Source organism: Engystomops pustulosus, chromosome 10 (genome assembly GCF_040894005.1).
Source record: "Engystomops pustulosus chromosome 10, aEngPut4.maternal, whole genome shotgun sequence".
In the NCBI taxonomy this organism is placed as follows: Eukaryota; Metazoa; Chordata; class Amphibia; order Anura; family Leptodactylidae; genus Engystomops; species Engystomops pustulosus.
Window position 1 is genome coordinate 50,211,673 of NC_092420.1, and position 24,282 is coordinate 50,235,954.

The 24,282-nt window shown below is 42.9% G+C and overlaps 1 protein-coding gene across 1 annotated transcript in view; it reads left to right on the forward strand.

Moving 5' to 3' along the window:
- Positions 1–21,283, forward strand: part of LOC140105212 (posterior protein-like) — a 42,879-nt gene extending 21,596 nt beyond the window's left edge. Inside the window, exon 3 of the mRNA XM_072129167.1 lies at positions 20,994–21,283. Coding sequence (XP_071985268.1) covers positions 20,994–21,283 — 290 coding nt within the window. The remainder of the gene's footprint in view (positions 1–20,993) is intronic.
- The last annotated feature ends 2,999 nt before the right edge of the window (positions 21,284–24,282 follow it).

The following is a 24,282-nucleotide window of genomic DNA, read 5'->3' on the forward strand; positions in this document are numbered from 1 at the left end:
ACAGCTAGCGTGGGAGCAGTGGAGAACTGCAGCGACATCTGAAGTCAGCGGGCGTTCCGAGAGGAGTTAATGAAATTTTTATGTTTGAATATCAAAAAAGTGGAGATCCAGATGATTGGAATTTTTTTCTGCCGTGGGTGGGCTCTTTTACATTGGCACTGTTTCTCTGTTGTTCAGTGATTTCCACGGATGCCTTATAAAGCCATTGCTTTCAGTGAGTGTTTTTACATTGGCAATGTTAAACCTTCAGGTTTTTTTTGCGGATGCGGACACAAAACAGAAGCAAAAGGAAGACACAATGCATACTACACACAAAAAATATGTAAGGGAAGTGGAGCACACATGCCAATCTGAAACAAGTTGTTTTCTGCTTATAAATTCTCTTGATACCTGCATAATGAAACCATGGCCATGATCATTAATGGGTCGTTAAGAGGTCAATAACCAAATACAACAAGAAAAAAGAGTGTTTTGAAGTTATTTTACATGCAAATATTAAATGATTACCGTATATACTCTAGTATAAGCCACGTTTTTCAGCACAAAAACGGTGCTGAAAAAAACCAATTTGGCTTATACACAAGTGTATAGAAAAAATAAACTTATATACTCACCTTCGACTCTCCTAAATGTTCTGCGCTGTTCCTTTTCTTTCTTCACCTCACGTGTAACAAAGCATTTCTGCCCGCTTTGTTACAAATGAAGAGAAGAGGGAAGAGGAGCTGTGTAGAGCATTGGGGAGCATCAGAAGATGAGTATGTAAGTTTAGCTTTTATACACTCAGGGTCTGCAGGGCACTTGATCAATAAGGGGGCTGGTTGTAGGGAATTTCATGAATAGGGGGGCTGGCTGCAGGGCATTTCATCAGTGGGGGGGGCGCATTTTAGTACTAGGGCCTCTGCTGCAGGGCGTTTTATTATGGGGGCTGCATTGTTCATTTCATTACTGGGAGAGGCTGCTGGCCATTTCATTACTTGGGGAGGCTGTAACCAATGCATTTCCCACCCTAGGCTAATACTCGAGTCAATATTTGAGGAAAATTATTTGCGGCAAAATGTAGGGCCTTGGCTTATACTCCGGTCAACCTATACTTGAGTATTTACAGTATACTTTGAAATATTTTTAAATAAAATTATGACCAAATGATACTGTCACCTTGTCACATTAGACTGTATGTTAATGAATTTCCTGGCTGGCAATTACTATAAGATTCTTAGAATGACATAAGGATTTGATTTGTAAAGCGCTATGGAATTTGTTGGTGCTATATGAATAAAGATTATTATTATTATGAGGGCCTTTTACTGTCTTTGTTTGTTCCTGGGGGATAGAGCAGCTTAGGCTGGAAGAAGACCATGTCTTATGTTTACCACAACTCTCAACATTTTTAACAAATTTGCAGAAGGTTGTGTATTGTGTGTAATTTCATGTGGTTGTATTGAATGCATTTGTAAACTGTGTGAATCTGATGTATGTAACTTGTGTATAATATATATAATTACATAAGTAATTTGTATTTTATTGTCATTTTTGTATTCATTATTAGAGATGAGCGAACACTAAAATGCTCGGGTACTCGTTATTCGAGACGAACTTTTCCCGATGCTCGAGTGCTCGTCTCGAATAACGAACCCCATTGAAGTCAATGGGAGACTCGAGCATTTTTCAAGGGGACCAAGGCTCTGCACAGGGAAGCTTGGCCAAACACCTGGGAACCTCAGAAAAGGATGGAAACACCACGGAAATGGACAGGAAACAGCAGGGGCAGCATGCATGGATGCCTCTGAGGCTGCATAATCGCACCATTATGCCAAAATTATGGGCAACAGCATGGCCATGACAGAGTGACAGAATGAAGCTAGATAGCATCTAAAACATCCAATAATTGACCCTGACACTATAGGGGACGGCATGCAGAGGCAGCGGCAGCAGCGGCAGGCATGGCAACATACCCTAAATGGACTCAGGCTTCAAACCAATGGGTAGCAGAGAGGAACCAAAGGAGGTGAGCAAGAAGCGCTCAAATAATATCGGTACATGATAAAAGTTTGCCAGTATATTTTGTGGATTACACAGCAGGGTGGCGACAAAGTTAACATGGAAGCCATGAAAACAACCCAAAATTCTGCCTGACACAGCTCGTTTGATAAGGGGACCATGTATGGAGGCAGTGAACTAGTAGTAGATTAAAGGTGCTGCAGTTAAAACTATGTTAGTTGGATCTTGGCATGGAGCTGGCGCTCCGCTGCCAGGCGAGCTTTCGCCAATCCAAGCCCGTGTCTCTAGGCTACTCCCCAAACAGCACTTCTAAGAACCTTTTGTATAAGATCAAGTGTAGTAGCGTTCTTATAAGTTTAGGATATGCCGGGTGAGGGGAATGTAAACAGATGCGCAAGAAGCGCTGAAATAATATCCCTAAATGGTAAAAGTTTGCAAGTATATTTTGGGGATTACACAGCAGGGTGGCGACAAAGTTAACAACTTTGATGTGGAATGCCCTGTAATAGCTCTTGGGCGGTGTGCCTTTTATCGCCTAGGCTCAGCAGTTTCAGCACCGCCTGCTGTCGCTTAGCGACGGCACTGCTGCTGTGCCTAGAGCTACCGACTGATGGCGCCATGCCCACGGATGGTAATTCGGAGGAGGAGGAGGTGGAGGAGGGGTGGGAGGAGGTATAGTAGGCCTTTGAGACCTGGACCGAGGTAGGCCCCGCAATTCTCTGCGTCGGCAGTATATGACCAGCCCCAGGGTCAGACTCGGTCCCAGCCTGCACCAAGTTAAGTGTAGTAGCGTTCTCATAAGTTTGGGATATGGCGGGTGAGGGGAATGTAAACAGATGCGCAAGAAGCGCATGATGCGCATGGAGCTGGCGTTCCGCTGCCAGGCGAGCTTTCGCCAATCCAAGCCCCTGTCTCTAGGCTACTCCCCAAACAGCACTTCTAAGAACCTTTTGTATAAGATCAAGTGTAGTAGCGTTCTTATAAGTTTAGGATATGCCGGGTGAGGGGAATGTAAACATCTGCGCAAGAAGCGCTGAAATAATATCCGTAAATGGTAAAAGTTTGCCAGTATATTTTGTGGATAACACAGCAGGGTGGCGACAAAGTTAACAACTTTGATGTGGAATCCATGAAAACAACCCAAATTTCTGCCTGACACACCTCGTTTGATAAAGGGACGATGTATGGAGGCAGCTATATGGACGACTTTTGGAGGTAGCAATGGAGACAACGTGTGGAGGCTGCTATGGAGACAATTTAATTTGGATAGTGCCTGTATGTGGCAGTCCCAAACATTTTTCAAACCAGAGGAGCAGGTAGGTGGCCCTCCAGTAAAATGGGATAGATTGAGTGCCTGTATGTGGCAGTCCCAAAAATGTTTCAAACCAGAGGAGCAGGTAGGTGGCCCTGCAGTAAAATGGAATAGATTGAGTGCCTGTATGTGGCAGTCCCAAAAATGTTTCAAACCAGAGGAGCAGGTAGGTGGCCCTCCAGTAAAATGGAATAGATTGAGTGCCTGTATGTGGCAGTCCCAAAAATTGTTCAAACCAGAGGAGCAGGTAGGTGGCCCTGCAGTAAAATGGAATAGATTGAGTGCCTGTATGTGGCACTCACAAAAATTGTTTCAAACAGAGGACCGGGTAGGTGGCCCTCCAGAAAAATTAAATGCATGAAGTACTATAGCAAGAGCCAGTGGGCCCTGTCAAAAAATAGCCAGTTTCCTCTGCTTTACTGTACAAAGAGGAGGAGAAGGAGGAAAATGAGGAGGAGGAGGAGGAGTGGATCAATTATTCAGGTTGAGCTTCCTTCACCTGGTGGAGATTGGAAATTCTGAGAAATCCAGCCTTTATTCATTTTAATAAGCGTCAGCCTGTCAGCGCTGTCAGTCGACAGGCGTGTACGCTTATCGGTGATGATGCCACCAGCTGCACTGAAAACCCGCTCGGACAAGACGCTAGCGGCAGGGCAGGCAAGAACCTCCAAGGCGTACAGCGCCAGTTCGTGCCACATGTCCAGCTTTGAAACCCAGTAGTTGTAGGGAGCTGTGTGATCATTTAGGACGATGGTATGGTCAGCTACGTACTCCCTCACCATCTTTCTGTAAAGATCAGCCCTACTCTGCCGAGACTGGGGACAGGTGACAGTGTCTTGCTGGGGTGACATAAAGCTGGCAAAAGCCTTGTAAAGCGTACCCTTGCCAGTGCTGGACAAGCTGCCTGCTCGCCTACTCTCCCTCGCTACTTGTCCCGCAGAACTACGCACTCTGCCGCTAGCGCTGTCAGAAGGGAAATACTGTTTCAGCTTGTGCACCAGGGCCTGCTGGTATTCATGCATTCTCACACTCCTTTCCTCTCCAGGGATGAGAGTGGGAAGATTTTGCTTGTACCGTGGGTCCAGGAGAGTGAACACCCAGTAATCGGTGCTGGAATAAATTCTTTGAACGCGAGGGTCACGGGATAGGCAGCCTAGCATGAAATCTGCCATATGCGCCAGAGTACCAACGCGTAAGAATTCACTCCCCTCACTGGCCTGACTGTCCATTTCCTCCTCCTCCAACTCCTCTTCTTCTGCCCATACACGCTGAACAGTGAAGGACTCAACAATGGTCCCCTCTTGTGTCTCGCCAACATTCTCCTCCTCTTCCTCCTCATCCTCCTCCACCTCCACCTCCTCCGATATGCGCTGAGAAACAGACCTCAGGGTGCTTTGGCTATCAACAAGGGAATATTCTTCCCCCGTCTCTTGTGACGAGCGCAAAGCTTCCGACTTCATGCTGACCAGAGAGTTTTTCAACAGGCCAAGCAGCGGGATGGTGAGGCTGATGATGGCGGCATCGCCACTGACCATCTGTGTTGACTCCTCAAAGTTACTCAGCACCTGACAGATATCAGACATCCACGTCCACTCCTCATTGTAGACTTGAGGAAGCTGACTGACCTGACTACCAGTTCTGGTGGAAGTTGACATCTGGCAGTCTACAATCGCTCTGCGCTGCTGGTAAACTCTGGATAACATGGTCAGTGTTGAATTCCACCTCGTGGGCACGTCGCACAACAGTCGGTGAGCGGGCAGTTGGAGGCGGCGCTGCGCTGCCCTGAGAGTGGCAGCATCTGGGCTGGACTTCCTGAAATGCGCACAGATGCGGCGCACCTTCGTGAGCAAATCAGACAGATTGGGGTATGTCTTGAGGAAACGCTGCACTATCAGATTTAACACATGGGCCAGGCATGGCACATGTGTCAGTCTGCCGAGTTGCAGAGCCGCCACCAGGTTACGGCCGTTGTCACACACAACCATTCCCGGCTTGAGGTTCAGCGGTGCCAGCCACAGATCAGTCTGCGCCGTGATGCCCTGTAATAGCTCTTGGGCGGTGTGCCTTTTGTCGCCTAGGCTCAGCAGTTTGAGCACCGCCTGCTGTCGCTTAGCGACGGCACTGCTGCTGTGCCTAGAGCTACCGACTGATGGCGCCGTGCCCACGGATGGTAGTTCGGAGGAGGAGGTGGAGGAGGGGTGGGAGGAGGAGGAGGCATAGTAGGCCTGAAACACCTGGACCGAGGTAGGCCCCGCAATCCTCGGCGTCGGCAGTATATGAGCAGCCCCAGGGTCAGACTCGGTCCCAGCCTCCACCAAGTTAACCCAATGTGCCGTCAGCGATATATAGTGGCCCTGCCCGGCAGCACTCGTCCACGTGTCCGTGGTCAGGTGGACCTTGTCAGAAACGGCGTTGGTCAGGGCACGGATGATGTTGTCTGACACGTGCTGGTGCAGGGCTGGGACGGCACATCGGGAAAAGTAGTGGCGGCTGGGGACCGAATACCGAGGGGCGGCCGCCGCCATGAGGTTGCGAAAGGCCTCGGTCTCTACTAGCCTATAGGGCAGCATCTCCAGGCTAAGCAATCTGGAGATGTGCACATTAAGGGCTTGGGCGTGCGGGTGGGTTGCACTATATTTGCGTTTCCGCTCCAGCGTCTGGGGTATGGAGAGCTGAACGCTGGTGGATGCTGTGGAGGATCGTGGAGGCGACGATGGGGTTTTTGTGCCAGGGTCCTGGGCAGGGGGCTGACTAGCAGCTGACACAGGGGAAGGAGCAGTGGTGTGCACGGCCGGAGGTGAACGGGCTTGTTGCCACTGAGTGGGGTGCTTAGCATTCATATGCCTGCGCATACTGGTGGTAGTTAAGCTAGTAGTGGTGGAACCCCTGCTGAGCCTGGTTTGGCAAATGTTGCACACCACAGTCCGTCGGTCATCCGGTGTTTCCTTAAAGAACCTCCACACTTCTGAAGATCTAGCCCTCGCCGCAAGAGCCCTCACCACGGGAGCTTCACTAGTTGACAGTGGCGCTGATGCACCAGCTCTGGCCCTGCCTCTCCGTCTGGCCCCACCACTGCCTCTTCCAACCTGTTCAGGTCGAGGACTCTCCTCCGTCTCAGAAGCACTGTGTTCACCCGGCCTCTCAACCCAGCTTGGGTCTGTCACCTCATCATCCTCCGATCCCTCAGTCTGCTCCCCCCTCGGACTTCCTGCCCTGACAACAACTTCCCCACTGTCTGACAACCGTGTCTCCTCATCGTCGGACACCTCTTTACACACTTCCACTACGTCAAGAAGGTCATCATCACCCACAGACTGTGACTGGTGGAAAACCTGGGCATCGGAAAATTGCTCAGCAGCAACCGGACAAGTGGTTTGTGACTGTGGGAAGGGTCCAGAAAACAGTTCCTCAGAGTATGCCGGTTCAAATGCCAAATTTTCCTGGGAGGGGGCAGACTGGGGGGGAGGAGGCTGAGGTGCAGGAGCTGGAGGAGTGGCGATTTCGGTGACATGGGTGGACTGCGTGGAAGACTGACTGGTGGTGGACAAATTGCTCGAAGCATTGTCAGCAATCCACGACATCACCTGTTCGCACTGTTCTGGCCTCAACAGTGCTCTACCACGAGTCCCAGTAACTTCAGACATGAACCTAGGGAGTGTAGCTCTGCGGCGTTCCCCTGCTCCCTCATCAGCAGGTGGTGTCTCACCCCGCCCAGGACCACGGCCTCTGACCCCTGCAGTAGTTGGACGCCCACGTCCCCGCCCTCGTCCTCTACCCCTAGCCCTCGGGTTAAACATTTTTAAAATGAGAGTTATAACTTTATTTTTTTTTTTACTTTTTTTTTTTTTTTTTTGTGTTTTTTTTTTTTTTTTTGTGTTTTTTGTTTTTTTTTGAGTTTTTAAAACCAAACAATGCTATCCTATTGCTATGGCTATTTTCTAGCCAAGTATCAAAGGAAGCACAGTACTATGCCAGATGAGATGACACTGAGTTCTTGCCTAATAGAAATCCAACCCCTACTGAATTTTGCCACTTCAGCCTTTGCTATGGATATGTGCGCCACTAAGCGCAGAACACAGCGGTCGCAAGTCCCACTACAAATTGCTCAGAATTGGCAAGTACATGCACTGCAGAAACTACAGTCACCAGCAGATCAACCAGAAATCAAATATATAGAACGCTACTGTAGGCTTCAAGAAGCTGTTTGTATTCTCCTATGGCTATTTTCTAGCCAAGTATCAAAGGAAGCACAGTACTATGCCAGATGAGATGACACTGAGTTATTGCCTAATAGAAATCCAACCCCTACTGAATTTTGCCACTTCAGCCTTTGCTATGGATATGTGCGCCACTAAGCGCAGAACACAGCGGTCGCAAGTCCCACTACAAATTGCTCAGAATTGGCAAGTACATGCACTGCAGAAACTACAGTCACCAGCAGATCAACCAGAAATCAAATATATAGAACGCTACTGTAGGCTTCAAGAAGCTGTTTGTATTCTCCTATGGCTATTTTCTAGCCAAGTATCAAAGGAAGCACAGTACTATGCCAGATGAGATGACACTGAGTTATTGCCTAATAGAAATCCAACCCCTACTGAATTTTGCCACTTCAGCCTTTGCTATGGATATGTGCGCCACTAAGCGCAGAACACAGCGGTCGCAAGTCTCACTACAAATTGCTCAGAATTGGCAAGTACATGCACTGCAGAAACTACAGTCACCAGCAGATCAACCAGAAATCAAATATATAGAACGCTACTGTAGGCTTCAAGAAGCTGTTTGTATTCTCCTATGGCTATTTTCTAGCCAAGTATCAAAGGAAGCACAGTACTATGCCAGATGAGATGACACTGAGTTATTGCCTAATAGAAATCCAACCCCTACTGAATTTTGCCACTTCAGCCTTTGCTATGGATATGTGCGCCACTAAGCGCAGAACACAGCGGTCGCAAGTCCCACTACAAATTGCTCAGAATTGGCAAGTACATGCACTGCAGAAACTACAGTCACCAGCAGATCAACCAGAAATCAAATATATAGAACGCTACTGTAGGCTTCAAGAAGCTGTTTGTATTCTCCTATGGCTATTTTCTAGCCAAGTATCAAAGGAAGCACAGTACTATGCCAGATGAGATGACACTGAGTTATTGCCTAATAGAAATCCAACCCCTACTGAATTTTGCCACTTCAGCCTTTGCTATGGATATGTGCGCCACTAAGCGCAGAACACAGCGGTCGCAAGTCTCACTACAAATTGCTCAGAATTGGCAAGTACATGCACTGCAGAAACTACAGTCACCAGCAGATCAACCAGAAATCAAATATATAGAACGCTACTGTAGGCTTCAAGAAGCTGTTTGTATTCTCCTATGGCTATTTTCTAGCCAAGTATCAAAGGAAGCACAGTACTATGCCAGATGAGATGACACTGAGTTATTGCCTAATAGAAATCCAACCCCTACTGAATTTTGCCACTTCAGCCTTTGCTATGGATATGTGCGCCACTAAGCGCAGAACACAGCGGTCGCAAGTCCCACTACAAATTGCTCAGAATTGGCAAGTACATGCACTGCAGAAACTACAGTCACCAGCAGATCAACCAGAAATCAAATATATAGAACGCTACTGTAGGCTTCAAGAAGCTGTTTGTATTCTCCTATGGCTATTTTCTAGCCAAGTATCAAAGGAAGCACAGTACTATGCCAGATGAGATGACACTGAGTTATTGCCTAATAGAAATCCAACCCCTACTGAATTTTGCCACTTCAGCCTTTGCTATGGATATGTGCGCCACTAAGCGCAGAACACAGCGGTCGCAAGTCTCACTACAAATTGCTCAGAATTGGCAAGTACATGCACTGCAGAAACTACAGTCACCAGCAGATCAACCAGAAATCAAATATATAGAACGCTACTGTAGGCTTCAAGAAGCTGTTTGTATTCTCCTATGGCTATTTTCTAGCCAAGTATCAAAGGAAGCACAGTACTATGCCAGATGAGATGACACTGAGTTATTGCCTAATAGAAATCCAACCCCTACTGAATTTTGCCACTTCAGCCTTTGCTATGGATATGTGCGCCACTAAGCGCAGAACACAGCGGTCGCAAGTCCCACTACAAATTGCTCAGAATTGGCAAGTACATGCACTGCAGAAACTACAGTCACCAGCAGATCAACCAGAAATCAAATATATAGAACGCTACTGTAGGCTTCAAGAAGCTGTTTGTATTCTCCTATGGCTATTTTCTAGCCAAGTATCAAAGGAAGCACAGTACTATGCCAGATGAGATGACACTGAGTTATTGCCTAATAGAAATCCAACCCCTACTGAATTTTCCCACTTCGGTCTTTGCTATGGATATGTGTGCCACTAAGAGCTAAACACAACGGTAGCAAGTCCCCCTGCTAATTCCTCACAAAATGGTAAAAGATGCAAATTAAAATAAAAAAAGTAGAACGTTATTGTAGCCCTAAGAAGGGCTGTTGGGTTCTTTGAGAATCACTCCTGCCTAACAGTAAGCTAATAGAACACCCTAACGCTTTCCCTGAGCAGCAGCAGCTCTCTCCCTAGCGGCATCCAGAGACAGAATGATCCGAGCAGCGCGGCCAGCGGCTAGTCTATCCCAGGGTCACCTGATCTGGCCAGCCAACCACTGCTATCGACGTGTAAGGGTACCACGTCATGCTGGGTGGAGTGCAGAGTCTCCTGGCTTGTGATTGGCTCTGTTTCTGGCCGCCAAAAAGCAAAACGGCGGGAGCTGCCATTTTCTCGAGCGGGCGAAGTATTCGTCCGAGTAACGAGCAGTTTCGAGTACCCTAATGCTCGACCGAGCATCAAGCTCGGACGAGCATGTTCGCTCATCTCTATTCATTATGCATGTTAAGGGTGAAATAATGAATAACTATAGCTGTGATGGAGACCTGTAGACCAAATGATATTGGGAGAATTTACAGAAGTTATCATTAAACCTCAATGGACCACCAGATTTATTTACTGCTTAATTGTACACAGCAACGAAAATTTGGAGAACAAAAGGACAACAAAGAGGACGGCGCCTCGCGTGATATCGTCAGGGTAGTGGTGTCAGGTACGTATTGAAAGGTGCTCACCTGATGGGCACTTGTGCAAGTGCAATAAGAAAACCAAAATGGGGGATAATATCCACCCCTTTTGCAGGTCTCCGATATTGGTTACTCCAGCAGCTCCCACTTGCTCCAACGACCGGTATCCAAAGGAAACCGTAATTGTGTATATGAGGAAGAAGCAAAAGGTTTTGGAGCTATGTGCGGGTGCGCTATTAACCAAATTTGGAGATGAAGGATAATGAAAATGAATAAATAATAAGTAGCTGTAGGCTGAGAATCAGAATAATTATGTGTATTTTTATTATAGCAGTAAGAAAGTCCAAAGGTAACGCGTTTCGGGATAAAATCCCTTCGTCAGACCATAAATGGAGTGGGGGACCGGCAAGGCATAGATGCTGCTGATTCCGAGTTACCCGCAATTTGCTATTTAAAGGAAATCTGCTGCCAGGAACTATTTACTTGGTAGGTCCTGATGGTAGGTTCCCCAAATACGCCTCTTCTCTAAACAATTTCTATTAATTTCTACAATATACCCCATGTTTTTTTAAACTTTATTTCTTGTTTACTCTAATTTCTTTAAGACTTTACTCGGGATGTGGAGTAACTTCTTATGAGCTGCGGGGCTTAGTAGCATCTGAAGAACCACATTCCTGTGCATCCATGCCATGTGGCACAGTGGCTTCTGCCATTGCCTACTAGCCAGCACCACTAGATTCCTGATGGTAGATTTCCTTTCCCAAGTCTAGGCAATTTACTAGTCTTTGGCTTCCCCTTTAAGATAGATAGCAGACAGTTAAGACAACAAAGTACAGTTACATATTCCTGTTAATTTACTCCTTTATTGATTATATAACCAAAATACATTTTTAGTTTAGTTTCAATTTAACATTTGCAATTTTATACTTTTTTTTAAGAAATATAAATTACCATAAGCCAGTTAGAGAGCACAATCTGCTTCCTATTGAGAAATAAATGGAAGTCTCACTCCTGGTAGAAATTTCACATGTTTTCAATAACTAAAAACCATTTCAGTCATCTCAGAACATGCAGTCATGGTGAGCTGAATCTAATTATTATTCTTATCTGGAATAACTTCGGTCTGCTCGTATAGAAGTCGATAATGAAATAATGTTTCACTTTCTTTGCTCACATAAAAATAAATGACTTACCTAAGCTATGTTAGGCTTAATCTGATGTATAACCTTTCAGTTTATCCTGTTATGTTTTTATATAATTTTTTATACAAAAAAATTGGAATAGATTGTGGTGAATTTCAAATGATTTTCATTGTTAAGGCTGTATTTTCAGAAAATAACTCCTGCTAATTCTCTAAAAGTTGAAAGATATTCAGTCCAGTACAATCTCAGTAACCCATTATGCAATGAATGCCAACAATTTCAAACTTCAAACCATGTGCATTGTTATAAGCATTGAAAAAGTACATTTCTAGTAATCACCTGACAATAAAATTCATCCAGTACAGGCGATCCCCTACTTAAGGACACCCGACTTACAGACGACCCATAGTTACAGACGGACCCCTCAGCCCACTGTGACCTCTGGTGAAGCTCCAATTTTGAAACTCCATTTGTCACAGGGACAAAAGAAAAAAATTTGTCTAGAACTTCAATTATAAAATATACAGTTTCGACTTGCATACAAATTCAACTTAAGAAGAAAGCTCCAGACCCTATCTTGTATGTAACCCGGGGACTGCCTGTATATACAATAGCCAAGTGCAGCCAACAATACATGACAGTGATACAAGTGTACATAACTAATATTTATAATTGAATGAATTAGTGATCAATAATTCAGAAATGACATAATTCAGTTTTTTTCAGACTATGAGACACATATTTAGCAAGAAAACTGTTTGCTAAAAAGTGCCTTCATATTATAGTCTGAAGGTCAGACTATATTGTAATGTCAGACTAGTGTTGTAATAGAGATGGTGAAGCGCTAACAGACTGCTTCTCTCAATCTCTGAGAGTGCAATGCCTTTACACTGCTCTTTCCATTCCCCTCCCTGTTCAAGGACTTTAGATGACTTGAAGTGTCATGTGATTCTCAATTAACAACACCCATAGCAGTGGGGGTAGTGGTTATTAATTCTAAGTGTATGATAGCATGCAGGTGGTTAAACTGAGGGAATAATTCATAGGGGGAATCTAATAATTTATATTTTAAACTTACTTAACTGGTTCACGGTGTATTCACGGTGGCGGTCAGGTCCCACTGCATGGAGTGGGCTCACAAAGATGGCTGCACATGGGCGCCGCCATCTTGCCTAGGATCGTCGCTCCCCGTGACGTCATAGGGGAGCTGTGATCCATCTCCATGGTAGCCTCGGGTCTTCCGAAGACCCAAGGCTATTTCGTTTTAACCCCTTCATTACAATGAAGGGGTTTTTAACCGGTCCTTAACCAGTTAAAAAAAAAGTTATCCCAAAAATTTTAATTTAGAATTTTCAGAAAAAAACGGAAAATCTCTCATTTGTAAGCTGTCTAGCCTAGTATTAGAATAAGGGGACATTTAAACAATTATGAAAACATAAAGTTGAAATATGGGAAATGTTAATAACTAATTTGGGTGGTAAAACTATTTGTTCCAAAAGCAGATGATTAAGAATTTATAAAAAGCTTGAAAAAATTTGAAATCAATCTCCCAGATAAGAAAATCAGAAAAGGAGCAAATACTTTTTTACACTGCTGTATTTGTCAGATAAGTTGTTCATGGAGAGCAGATATCTTTTTACTGTAAGTCATTGTTTATTCCCTGGCAGCTAACTTGCTACAACTTGGTGCATTATCATACTGGAAATGTATTGCAGATATCCCTTTTTGCATGGGTAAGGGTGGAATCTAAATCATAACTTCAAAAGATAGAAAAATTTAATTTACAACACTGGTTATTAGAGATTAGCGGACTTTTAGTTCAGGGTCCAGGCGTGCCCTGCAGGACCTGGACATATGGCCAGTGTTGCTGACTAACTGTCAATCCCAAATATTGGCAAGGGTGTCCTGATGGCTATTCACAGCCATGGCTTGTATTCTGTTTTTTTTTTACAAAACTGTATTCTAACGGTTTACAATGTTCTGCTTAAGGTGAAAGTGGTATATTGTACATTATTTTCATAGTGTCGGGTTTTATTAAATCACAAAGGAAATGACAGCTACTACTACATGATACTAAACTGTACAGCAGAAGTCAGCAAAATGATGCCCCACTTTCTGACCTCACTCAGTACTTGACAGCGACTGGAAAAAGTTATACCATGTAGACTTTCTCATTTGCCTTACCCGCACTTAGTCTGTACATTGTTTGTTAGATTATGATATAGTCCTTGAAAATGTAATGCATTTAAGCCATATAATAAATATATTTTTTTTTTCATATATAAAATTTGTTCATTTTTTCCACTGAGTAACTTAGGATAAAACCTAAAAGAAAGGATTAAAATACTGTCAACCAGTACTTTCACATTTTTAAGAAATCTGACATAAACAGGATTTTTTATTATTGTTTAAGCACTACCTTGTTACAAGGAGCGCAGCAGGAGTCTGTAGGTTTCAAACAGTGAACATCTGTTACTTCAATGAACATGGAAACTTCAAGACTGCTAATTGGTGTTAGAGTCATGGTAAACAAGTTCTGGCAGCAATTCAATGAACAGATATTAACAGGTGTCTAAGAAAATAATTAAATGTCCCTTGTACAGTAAGTGCATTTACATCATAGTTATGATAACCTTGCAAAATTATATGAGGCAAACAACAAGAAGATGTTTATAAGAAAACTCATTTATTGCTACAGAAATGCTGAGGGACCTTTAAAAGACATTGAAAGGCATCAATAATTTTTTTAAATAATTTGTTCAGACAGACATGCTGGGGCACATTTATCAAAAACAGTCCAAAAGTGTACTGGGTGCACCAGAATCATAATTTGTGGTACCCGTTCTTCAAGAATTTGGCGCACCCTGCACTGTCCCGACAGTGTGCACCAACTTTTTTGATGCACCGTAAATATGGGGCGTGCAAAACACTTCTCAGAAGTCGGACTCGGCGTGATAAATGTGGTGCATGTCCAACTGTGCACCAGAATGTCCCCTTCAGTGGCAAAATTTGTGTCGCATGTAGAATAGTGCTGACGCAACACAAAAGGGTTGCATGCGATACATAAGTGGTGGGGACCTTTCTTAAATGCATGAAAGAATGTGCAAAGTCCCCCAAAAAACTGGCACGAGGACCTTAGTAAATATGCCACACATGAACTTTTGTGTGCTGCTCCAAATAGAGTTCTTTAATTTTGAGTATATTTACCACCAAGTACAGCAAGATGTCATCAAGTGAAAAGAAAATACTTTAGTAAAATAGTGCATTTTTCCTGGGCAGCACGGTAGCTGAGTGAGTAGCACTTCTGCCTTGCAGCGCTGGTGTCCTTTGTTCAATTCCCACCTAGGTCAACATCTGCAAACAGCTTGTATGTTTTCTCCGTGTTTGCGTGTGTTTCCTCCCACACTCCAGAATATACTGGCAGGTTGTTTAGATTGTGAGCCCCATGGGAACAGGGACCAATTTGGCAAGTTCTGTACAGTGCTGTGTAATCTGTAGGTGCTATATAAATAAAGAATTATTATTATTTTTAGGAAATTGAGTGCAGTGATGAAAGCATATTATGCTCTTGCTACTCTGAAGGGAGGTACACTGGACATATATTTTCACTGAATTTTTTAACAAATTATTTGAAAAGTTCTACATTTTTTGTTAGCTTTTTCTATGTGACTTGTAGTTCTATGTGAGTTGTATTGTATAATTTTCAATATACCTAAATAATAAATGTTTTGGAATATTGAACTTCATATTATTACTTGACAAAAAAGAAAACTGACAAAGTTACACATAAGTCATAAACACAAAAATACCCTAAAAATGAGGTTTGACAGAGAATAAATACTTTGTGATGATCTTTAGAAAGTGTTTTTTTCACAGTGTAATAAAAACATTAGTAAACAATTTTAGTAAAATTTTAACTCACTTTGTGGAAGCAAAAATAACTACTTCATAGTTTCGAAAAGTGACTGTGAAATGAAATAGCTTTTAGAATGTGATTGCTTAACTTTGGAGATTTTCATTCAACCAAAGGCTTTTTTATAAACTTCTTTTAAGCTGAACCTAAAACAATTTGTTTTAGCCTCAGTAAAAAAAAAAACTTAAGAGCTCTTTCAAATGAATTACTTTTCTATCCAAGAGTTATGTCACCCCTTTCCCATAAATTGTTGTAACTACACATCGAGAAAAGACAGTTTCTTTCTTTATGTTTTTCTCATGGACTTACAAAGTGTTAAAAACATTTTAAAAAATTGCAAACTTTGTTGTTTTTAAATTTACTTATCCACACCAGTCTACAGAGGTGTAACAGGGCTAGGGCAAGGCATTTTGGTAGGCAGGGCAAGGCAGATTTGAACGCCTTTGTAATCTATACAATCAATTTAAGATGGTAGCTTTGGTACAACTGAGGTTATAGGGAACCTGTCACCATGGTGACCAAACCATAAAATACAAGAAGTACCAGTTGCTTTAGGTCAGAGAAATTAGGGGAGGAATCTGATGACAGTGTTCTTGTAAGTATGTGTTATTTGGCATATTGCTCATCAATACCTGGAATTCAGCTGTTAATCAGGATCCAGTTCTTTTACTGGCACATAAGAACGATTTTAGCAACATGTGGAGAACATACATGTTCCTACCCACTGTGATAATTTCTACAGTGGCCCCCAAAAAATAGGTAGTGTACTGTACTCTTCTGTTGGTCACAGCTGCTAGATTTCTACATCCCTGGATCCAGGCTTTTGAGTTTCGGCTATAACCATGGCTTAGTCTGACTTTGAACTGTAGTTGCCAAAAATAACCTGTGGCTTGAACCTGGACTTGCTTGACCTCAGGTTTCCCCCAAATGTGTCTTTTCTTTGACCCACCAGTCTGCCTTCCACCTGTATCTGGAATCTAATGAGAGTTACAGTGTTTGTAAACCTGTTGTAATAACAGTGAAAACTGATAGGGTCACTCAAATAATGCCCAAGACAAAATGGTCAGGTAACACAGCTAGATCACAAAAAATTAAGAAACTACTTAGTGGAAAGGTAAGAAGAAGAGATGTATACATAGCTGTAAGATACTTCATTTATAATTCAGGCTAAATTTTTCTGCTCTTCGTGCTAAAATTTTCTTATACATGTATCCCATGTCCACACTTTAAGTTAATGAAACCCCTTTTACCACTTTTCACTACTATAATAGTGGTGTGTGACAATTCCTTGCTATTGACCTACTGCTTAACCCTTAAAGGACTCAGCCCTTTTCCATCCTAGATTTTCTGTTTTTCTCTCCCCTCATTCCAAAAGCGATTACTTTTTTATTTTTATGTTTACAGAGATGTGTGAGGGCTTGCTATCTGCTAAATGAATTGTACTTCTTAGTGGAACTAATGAAAATGACAAAAAAACTCATTTGCGCATATTCTTGTAGGCTTTGTTTTTGCGGCTTTTATAATATGCTCAAAATGACACTTCCACTTTATTTTTTGGGTAGATTTATATAGGTTTAATTACGTTTTAGTAGATTTAAAAAAAATGTAATCTTATTGCTAAATTTTGAGGCCAATAACTTTTTCACACTTCGGTGTGCAGACCTATGTAAGATTTTTGTGGTAAGAGCTGGCATATTAAAAATAATGGGATCTACACTCACCGGACACTTTATTAGGTACACCATGCTAGTAATGGGTTGGACCCCCTTTTGCCTTCAGAACTGCCTCAATTCTTTGTGGCATAGATTCAACAAGGTGCTGGAAGCATTCCTCAGAGATTTTGGTCCATATTGACATGATGGCATCACACAGTTGCCGCAGATTTGTCGGCTGCACATCTATGATGCGAACCTCCCGTTCCACCACATCCCAAAGATGCTCTATTGGATTGAGATCTGGTGACTGTAGAGGCCATTTGAGTACAGTGAACTCATTGTCATGTTCAAGAAACCAGTCTGAGATGATTCCAGCTTTATGACATGGCGCATTATCCTGCTGAAAGTAGCCATCAGATGTTGGGTACATTGTGGTGGTCATAAAGGGATGGACATGGTCAGCAACAATACTCAGGTAGGCTGTGGCGTTGGAACGATGCTCATTTGGTACCTAGGGGCCCAAAGAGTGCCAAGAAAATATTCCCCACACCATGACACCACCACCACCACCAGCCTGAACCGTTGATACAAGGCAGGATGGATCCATGCTTTCATGTTGTTGACGCCAAATTCTGACTCTACCATCCGAATGTCGCAGCAGAAATTGAGACTCATCAGACCAGGCAACGTTTTTCCAATCTTCTACTGTCCAATTTCGATGAACTTGTGCAAATTGTAGCCTCATTTTCCTGTTCTTAGCTGAAAGGAGTGGCACCCGGTGTGGTCTTCTGCTGCTGTAGCCCATCTGCCTCAAAGTTCGACATACTGTGCATTCAGAGATGCTCTCCTGCCTACCTTGGTTGTAATGGGTGGCGATTTGAGTCACTGTTGCCTTTTTATCAGCTCGAACCATTCTGCCCATTCTTCTCTGACCTCTGGCATCAACAAGGCATTTCCGCCCACAGAACTGCCGCTCACTGGATGTTTTTTCTTTTTCGGACCATTCTCTGTAAACCCTAGAGATGGTTGTGCGTGGCAATCCCAGTAGATCAAAACTGATAAGGGGTATGGAGGGTCTCAGTTATGAGGAAAGATTAAAACAACTAGATTTATTTAGTCTGGAAAAGAGACGACTACGAGGGGACATGATTAATTTATGTAAATATATGAATGGTCCATACAAAAAATATGGTGGTAAGTTGTTCCAGATTAAATCAAATCAAAAGACGAGGGGGCACTGTCTCCGTTTGGAGAAACTAAGGTTTAATCACCGGAGGCGACAGGGCTTTTTTTACTATGAGAACTGTCAATCTATGGAATAGCCTGCCTCAGGCGCTGGTCACAGCAGGGACAGCGGAGAGCTTCAAGAAGGGTCTAGATGCCTTTTTACGCCAAAATAACATTGATTGTTATGCTATATAGGATTGTTTCCCCTAAATCCCCTCCTCATCCAATCCCTACCCTTCCTTGGTTGAACTTGATGGACGAGTGTCTTTTTTCAACCGTATAAACCAGTGATTGCGAACCTTTTAGAGACCGAGTGCCCAAACTACAACAAGAACCACTTATTTATTGCAAAGTGCCAACACAGAAATTTAATTTATGATTTATACTCCCTTCTCTGTCACAGTTTTCATTGATACCAGCACTCTGAGGACACCAATAATGCAGAAAATAGTCCCAGGTAGCGCTGTCACTTTAAAATAGCTGTGTGCACAGCAAGTCCTGGGCTGTCTGGGACTGCACCTGGAGTCTTCTCTGGTGATGGCCTGAGTGCCCACAGAAAGGGCTCTGAGTGCCACCTCTGGCACCAGTGCCATAGGTTAGCCATCACTGGTATAAACTATGAAACTAAGATCAGCAGTTTCTGAAATACTCAGACCAGCCCTTTTGGCACCAACAACCATGCCACGTTCAAAGGCACTCAAATCACCTTTCTTCCCCATACTGATGCTCGGTTTGAACTGCAGGAGATTGTCTTGACCATGTCTACATGCCTAAATGCACTGAGTTGCCGCCATGTGATTGGCTGATTAGAAATTAAGTGTTAACGAGCAGTTGGACAGGTGTACCTAATAAAGTGGCCGGTGAGTGTATATAACTGTTTGACCACTTTTTATTCAAATATTGATGGATGCAAAAATGATGAAAAAGTGCATTTGGGTACTATTTTCCATTATGTGTTCACAGCCTGGATTAATCATTTTTATATTTTCATAGAACTGGTATTTTGGGATGTTTATGATTTTTACTGTTTATTTTTATATGTATTCTAAGGAAAGGGGATGATTTAAACTAACTATTTTAAATTTTTTTCAGATTTAAAATATATATATTTTTTTATTTGCTATTAAACCCTGCAGGATCTGATTGCTCATACTATATACTTCAATACTAATGTATTACAGTATATAGCAATTTTACTGGAATAATGTTTTTTGAAAGCAGGTAATAGAATTCTCAGACTAACATTGGAGACAAAATAATAATTATTATTATTTAATATATTCTGCAGCAACCATAGGAATTACACCCTGCTTGAAAGAGTTTACTATCTAAGAGGGTGTGTTTGTACAATGATCCATCCATTCTTCATAAGATATCAAAGATTATAAGAAGTAATGATATGGTTTGGATGGAAAAAATTTAGTTAGGGACCGGCACTTGATCCCAAATGCCATTCAGGTAGTAGAGGGCTGAAGTAATGGTGGTAAAAATGGGGAATTTGCTGTGACAAAAATGAACCATTAAAAGTAATAACATAACCATAAAAAATGAAACATAGAAATAATAAAAGAAATGGGCCTAATAGACCACTAGCAGTATGTTGTCAAGCAGCTGAGCAGCATCTGGATGATGTTGCTTTTATGGCCTGGTATGGAGAAATCATCCAAAAACAACTACTTTGAAGTGAGATGTAAATTGATTTCATGGAGTCAAGGAGGCGGAGAGTTTAACAGAGTTTTTCCCCTTCTTTAGAACACCCCTGTCACTGTAATTAATGGTCCTGTGTCCATGAAAATCATTTGTTTGATCTCCTGAAGTCTGGTACATGAGGAGGTGTTCAGAGGCAGAGAGAGCTTGACTTCAGTGTTAAACTCTCCGCCTCCCTGACTTTATACAGCTAACTTACATCTCACCTCAAAGTTGATTTTCTAGATGATGCCATTAGACTGAGGTATGAGAGAAACATGATGTAGAAGCTATTTAACAGATCAAAAATATACTGGTAGTGTTTTTTTTAGGCCAATTTCTAATGACAGGTTCCCTTTAACGAATATCTACCATCAGATTAACTAATAGCAGACTCCTATTACTGACCTGCTCAATTTAACATTCTTACTTTTAATTGGTCTTCGTTAATCCTCGAACGGCAGCATTTTGTAGAAATAGATGTTTTAAAAAATTTTAATTTGTGGGAGGAGCTCAGGTTTATGTCGCTGGAGCACCTCTGGGCTCCGCCATCTTTTCATTCATTGTTCCCTGCACTGTCAAAGTCTCACCTGGTCCTACCTGTAGAGGTTGCAGAGAGTCAGGGAAATCACATGCTCTCTGCAAGTTCTATGGGCACTCAGGAGAGGTAAGCCACAATGCTCTTGGCAAACATCTATTTCTACAAAATGTGGCCATTCCAGGATATAACAATACTAATTATAGGCACAGTATGAGAAAACCAAGCACATCGGTAAGAGGAGTCTACCATCAGTCAATTTGTTGTAAAAATGTCCTGTAAAGCTATTCTGCGTTTTAAGACCAGTTATACTCATAGTGGTAAAATAAGCATTGGGAAAACCACAAACCCTCACTGTGGTTAAAATCCAGCTACTGTGGTAATTGACAGTTTCAATTTTGAAACCAACGAATGCAAATGCCAAATTTTACTTAAACTGTCTAACCACTCATTCAGGTGCTGGCACAGCAAAGTCACGTGGGATTCAGGCCTGGTTCTTCTTCATGAAGATGAGGATCTCTACATTGGCTGTGGAAAGGCGGATCCACTTGGTAGTGCTGAACAGTGCCCTGAGAGCACATTTGTCACAGGCAGGAGAGCACCTGCAAGGCATAGAGGTCATTGTGTCCAATTTTCCCACCAAGAAATTGAACAGGGAGGATCCATTTTGTGAAGTGTCAACAGATAATCTTCCACCATGTCACCTCCCGGTACTATGTGCCTCATCTATTGGTGGTGGAAATTGAGAAAAGTAAAACATTGTATTCCACAATGTGGCTAAAATAACTCTCTCATTCAAGGTGGTGCTATTGCCCATGCTGGGTTGGTGACTTCCTCCTCCTTGTGCTGCCACTAAGCTCTCAGTGTCAGATGGGAACTCAACCAATCGTACATCCACCAAAGTGGACTTGTGGTCCCTCATTTTTCACCCAAACTCTACTGGTTAAATAAAGCATGCTATGCTATTTTTGTAGCATGCATACAGCAGGGTGGTCATCCAATATTTGAATCACAGATTACTGACATGTATATTCAGGTGTCTTTACGCAGGCACTGCAGCATGTGTTGGCTCATGTGGGCCAGGACAATCTGTTCTTGGTAAGAGGTGTCTCTTTCTCCCTTGCATCGCCAGCCATACTCCAGTAATTCCTGTGAGCAGCTCTGGGTATCACCTGGCTAGTAGAAAAACACATCCTCATCCTTCTCTTACAAATCTCTCTCCTAGCTAAACAGTTCAGCACTTGACTACTCATCCAGCAATCTACCCTGTGAGCCTTGTGTGCACTGGCATGATATTGTCTCTCCTTTTCTTCCTCCAGCCACCATAACATCATGGCCTGAAGAGTTTTTTTGGAGTAGGTAGAAGACAGGGATGGTAGAGCTGGTTATCAGCGCTGACCATATAGGTGGCATATTGGAAGCAGTGTAGCATGGCACAATTGTCCATCGTGGAGGCCCAGTCATTGGTGGTGAATTGCTGATGCTGCCCACCCACTCTTTCCAGCATATGCAAAGTGGACACAGGACCAAAGGCTCACATACGACACACACTTTATGCAGCAGCTCGAGCAGGTCAACATAATTAGTCAGGAACCTTTTCACCACCAGCTACGAGGAATATGCATAAGCCTATATAGACCCAATGGTGCTGCAAGATTCCGGCCATTGTACCACACCACCCTAAAGGTTCAGTGGCAGTAGCCACTCATCTGTCTGCTCCTAGATCACAGTCCACGGGCAGTGTATGGTCTTTTACCAAAACAGATGAGTTTCAGCATGGCCTGTTGCCATTTTCCCATGGCTTTTCTAAAATGTGTGGCGCAGGTGCTGCACCGAATGGATGAGGAAGCATGATTTGAGGAAGCGGAGTAGCATGAGGAATCAAGTCTCATGTGGTGGCAGATTTAAGGCAATCCTCTGTGGTGGCAGAATGTAAGTCAAAGTTATTCTTGCTTTGGGCAGAGTAGCCACTAAATGAACCCAGTGGGCAGTTAAGAGATGCCTACGTTTAGGTGTGCAGTGCACACCTGTTTTCTGGGGATGGCCTGCTGAGAAAATCAGTGGCGGCTTGGAATAACATACTGTTGGACAACTGTCTTTCTCCACCAGCCTGAATGAATGTATTTAAATGCCAGACATTTGGAAATTCTCTTATTCAAGACTAGAGCATTACATGGCCCATCTTTATTATTTGGGGATAAATAGTTGAAAGTATGGTATGGATAGGCTTGGTTATGATGACAGTAGTGCTGCTGTTGAGGGAAGTGGTGGTGGAGTCGCATCCTCTTTTGCGGGGAGACATGTGGTCTTGTTCATCAGGAGGTGCAACTGGCTGACCCAACTGAAGTAGCAGTGGGAGCCTCAGGTGGCTTTTTGTTATCTCATCTGCTGCATCTCATGCACACTTTGTGTGTTGAGTCCCTGGATGTGCTGGGCTGTAGCAGGCAAAGTCATGATTATAGCTTGACTGCCGTGCTTTTCAACCCTCTCACACATTTTGGTGGCTGACTTGGGCTTTCTGACCACCACTTCTTTGTCTACAATATCACTGCCTTATCCGTGTTAAGTCTCGGACCTCATCATCACCCCGGCATCTTGTAACACTAAGCCCTCATAGCTGCCCGCCTTCTTTGTCTGCACATCAAAGAAAGTCACAGTAGTTGGGTTTTAATAAATTCAATAATTCAATATAATTCAATGCAATGTAATCCTCCATCACAAGTTGGTACTGTAAGGTAACACTTAATCCCTTCCCTACGTGCGCCGTACTAGTACCGGTGCATGGAGAGGGCTTGCGGGCTGAGCCCTCTCCATAGCTGGTAAGTCTGCTAGTTGCACATTGTAATGAATGAGGAGAAAAATCCCCATATACTGCCATACTGCTGTATGGCAGTATATGATAGGATCGATCAGACTCCCTAGGGTTAAAGTACCCTAGGGAGTCTGAAAAATAGTAAAAGCAAAAAAAAAGTTTAAAAAAAAATTATAATAAAAAACCTAAGAATTCAAATCACCCCTTTTCCCGAGAACTGATATAAATATTAATAAACAATAAAAATCATAAACACATTAGGTATAGCTGTGTCTTAAAATGCCCTATCTATCAACATATAATAACGTTTTTTCACTGCGTTTAACCCCGTAACGGAAAATAGCCATTTTGAAAAATATTAAAAAATTAATAAAAAGTGATCAAAAGGTTGTACTGTCCTAAAAATTAAAGCAATGAAAACGCCATCTAAAGTCTCAAAAAATGACACCACCCAGAGCTCCGTATACCACTGTATGAAAAAGTTATTGGTGCCAGAAAATGCCAAAATCCCCCCAAAAAAAGAGGTTTTAATTTCTGCAGTCCAGGACTAAGCTCATAGACACTCACTCACTTCCTGCCATCAAACAGCACATTGTGAAGAGAGAGAAGAAGTAAGCTACATGCAGATAAGTTATACGGGGGAAAGGGGGGGCAGGGACATATCTGTGAGAAGAGAGATGCAGTAGACCTTAGCATGTAATATACATCTCATGGATCTCATCATCTCATCTCTGATCTGTTTCATCTCTCTTTCTATGTGTCAGATACTAGTACAATGTTCAGAAGGTAAATGAAAGTTTAAATACACCTGTACCCTGATAATCTAACCACATTTTCAGCTCATAGAACTAAATGGATCATAACGTGTCTGCTTAGAGAGTCCCTGCCCACACCTGGGAATGTTACACTGACCATCACTGAGTGATAGGAGCT